Source organism: Diaphorina citri, unplaced genomic scaffold (assembly GCF_000475195.1).
Source record: "Diaphorina citri unplaced genomic scaffold, Diaci psyllid genome assembly version 1.1 scaffold10696, whole genome shotgun sequence".
NCBI lineage: Eukaryota > Metazoa > Arthropoda > Insecta > Hemiptera > Psyllidae > Diaphorina > Diaphorina citri.
This window is the reverse complement of record NW_007388070.1, coordinates 1-1,848: the sequence shown is the minus strand read 5'-3', so window position 1 is coordinate 1,848 and position 1,848 is coordinate 1. Positions and strand designations below refer to the sequence as shown.

Here is a 1,848-nt window from a genome sequence, read left to right as displayed (position 1 = left end):
TACCTATTTTATAACTTTATAACCAAGGATGTCTAATATAAACATATTTAGATAATAATAGAAATTTATAGAGCCTAGTATTTTTTCTCCTATGGTCGATAGTTTTGTATACATTTTTGATAACATTCTAACCTCAAAACAAGCGTATCCAAATGAGCAGGAGGTTCCAGGCTCCGTTGTGGACACCTTGGTGCCAAGGTCTAGGCTAGGGTTCATGAGCTATAGCCTGTTATGAGGTATACCCAGTAAGTACATAACATGTCTTTCGTACAAAATGACTATAAATATTCGTTTTTAATTACAGGGTGACCTCAGTATTGTACATATCCTAGAGCATTACGTCATAGGTCGTCTAGTGCTCATCTCTACCATGCTAGAGTTGATTGGTTTCATATGGGTGTACGGCTTGGAGAACCTCTCCAATGATTTCGAGTTTGTTCTCGGCTATAATCTCAACTGGTTCTGGAAAACCATCTGGTTCATAGCGCCCATCATCCTGGGGGTAAGTAAGAGCGCGACCACTTTGACTGCCACGGGACGCTCATGTAGTCTAAATTGTTATCTGACAGAAGGGTCTCTGAGTGAAATTTTGTATGGTGAAAAATTAGGTCTCTCATTTAAGGGATATGTTTTCATACTTGGATTTCTGTGGGTAAACACTATGGAATATATATGAGCTTTGGCAGCCAGGGCATTGAAGTTGAAAGTTCATATCTCCCTTGCGGAACCGGTTGTGTTTTTACCATAATAAAGTAAGAGCGCGACCACTTTGACTGCCACGGGACGCTCATGTAGTCTAAATTGTTATCTGACAGAAGGGTCTCTGAGTGAAATTTTGTTTGGTGAAAAATTAGGTCTCTCATTTAAGGGATATGTTTTCATACTTGGATTTCTGTGGGTAAACACCATGGAATATATATAAGCTTTGGCAGCCAGGGCATTGAAGTTGAAAGTTCATATCTCCCTTGCGGAACGGGTTGTGTTTTTACCATAATACTGGAATATATATAAGCTTTGGCAGCCAGGGCATTGAAGTTGAAAGTTCATATCTCCCTTGCGGAACGGGTTGTGTTTTTACCATAATAAGAAAGGAAGATAGACCAACTTGACTATAATTTATTTAGTTTGATTTCCATGAAGAGCATGGATGATGGAAATTAGTACCCTACACGCCTTACACTTGAATTTAGACCACGCTACGCCACTGCCCGTTTCATAATTTATTCAGTTTGATTTCCTCCCGTTACACAGGTGCTTGAAGTTGGATCCATGGTGTTGATGCCGCTGACTATATCTACTGATAGATCATGGGAGAGCACTACAGGCTGGATTGTATACCTGTGCGCCTGGGCTATTATAATAGTTGTAGCACTATGGCAAATTCTAGCCCAAGTCGACTTTGACCTCAGACAGGTAAATACTTCGTGCCATTTTTATTGTTTTATTTCTCATGTACATGCAGGGTAATTTTCTAAAAAGGAGCCACCTTGAATATCTTGCTTACTGATACCGATTAGACTTTGGTAAAATGCAAAAACATGTACTTTTTTTTACTTCAAGGGAGAAACTTTTTTAATGGGAGTTGTTACATCAATTACACAGTCAAATATGTGAATGTAACAACTCCCATTAGAAAAAGTTTCTCCCTTGAAATAAAAAAAAGTACATGTTTTTGCATTTTACCAAAGTCTAATCGGTATCAGTAAGCAAGATATTCAAGGTGGCTCCTTTTTGGAAAATTACCCTGCATGTACATGAGAAATAAAACAAAAAAATGGCACGAAGTATTTACCTGTCTGAGGTCAAAGTCGACTTGGGCTAGAATTTGCCATAGTGCTACAACTATTA

At 38.5% G+C, this 1,848-nt stretch overlaps 1 protein-coding gene across 1 annotated transcript; it reads left to right on the top strand.

Annotated features, from left to right (window-relative positions):
* The first annotated feature begins 287 nt into the window (after window positions 1-287).
* Window positions 288-1,482, top strand: LOC103522727 (sodium-dependent nutrient amino acid transporter 1-like). Its single transcript, XM_008487821.2, has 2 exons — window positions 288-502; window positions 1,252-1,482. Exons 1-2 carry the CDS (start codon window positions 371-373, stop codon window positions 1,465-1,467), a joined length of 348 nt encoding a protein of 115 aa, XP_008486043.2. The 5' UTR covers window positions 288-370; the 3' UTR covers window positions 1,468-1,482.
* Window positions 1,483-1,848: the final 366 nt, after the last annotated feature.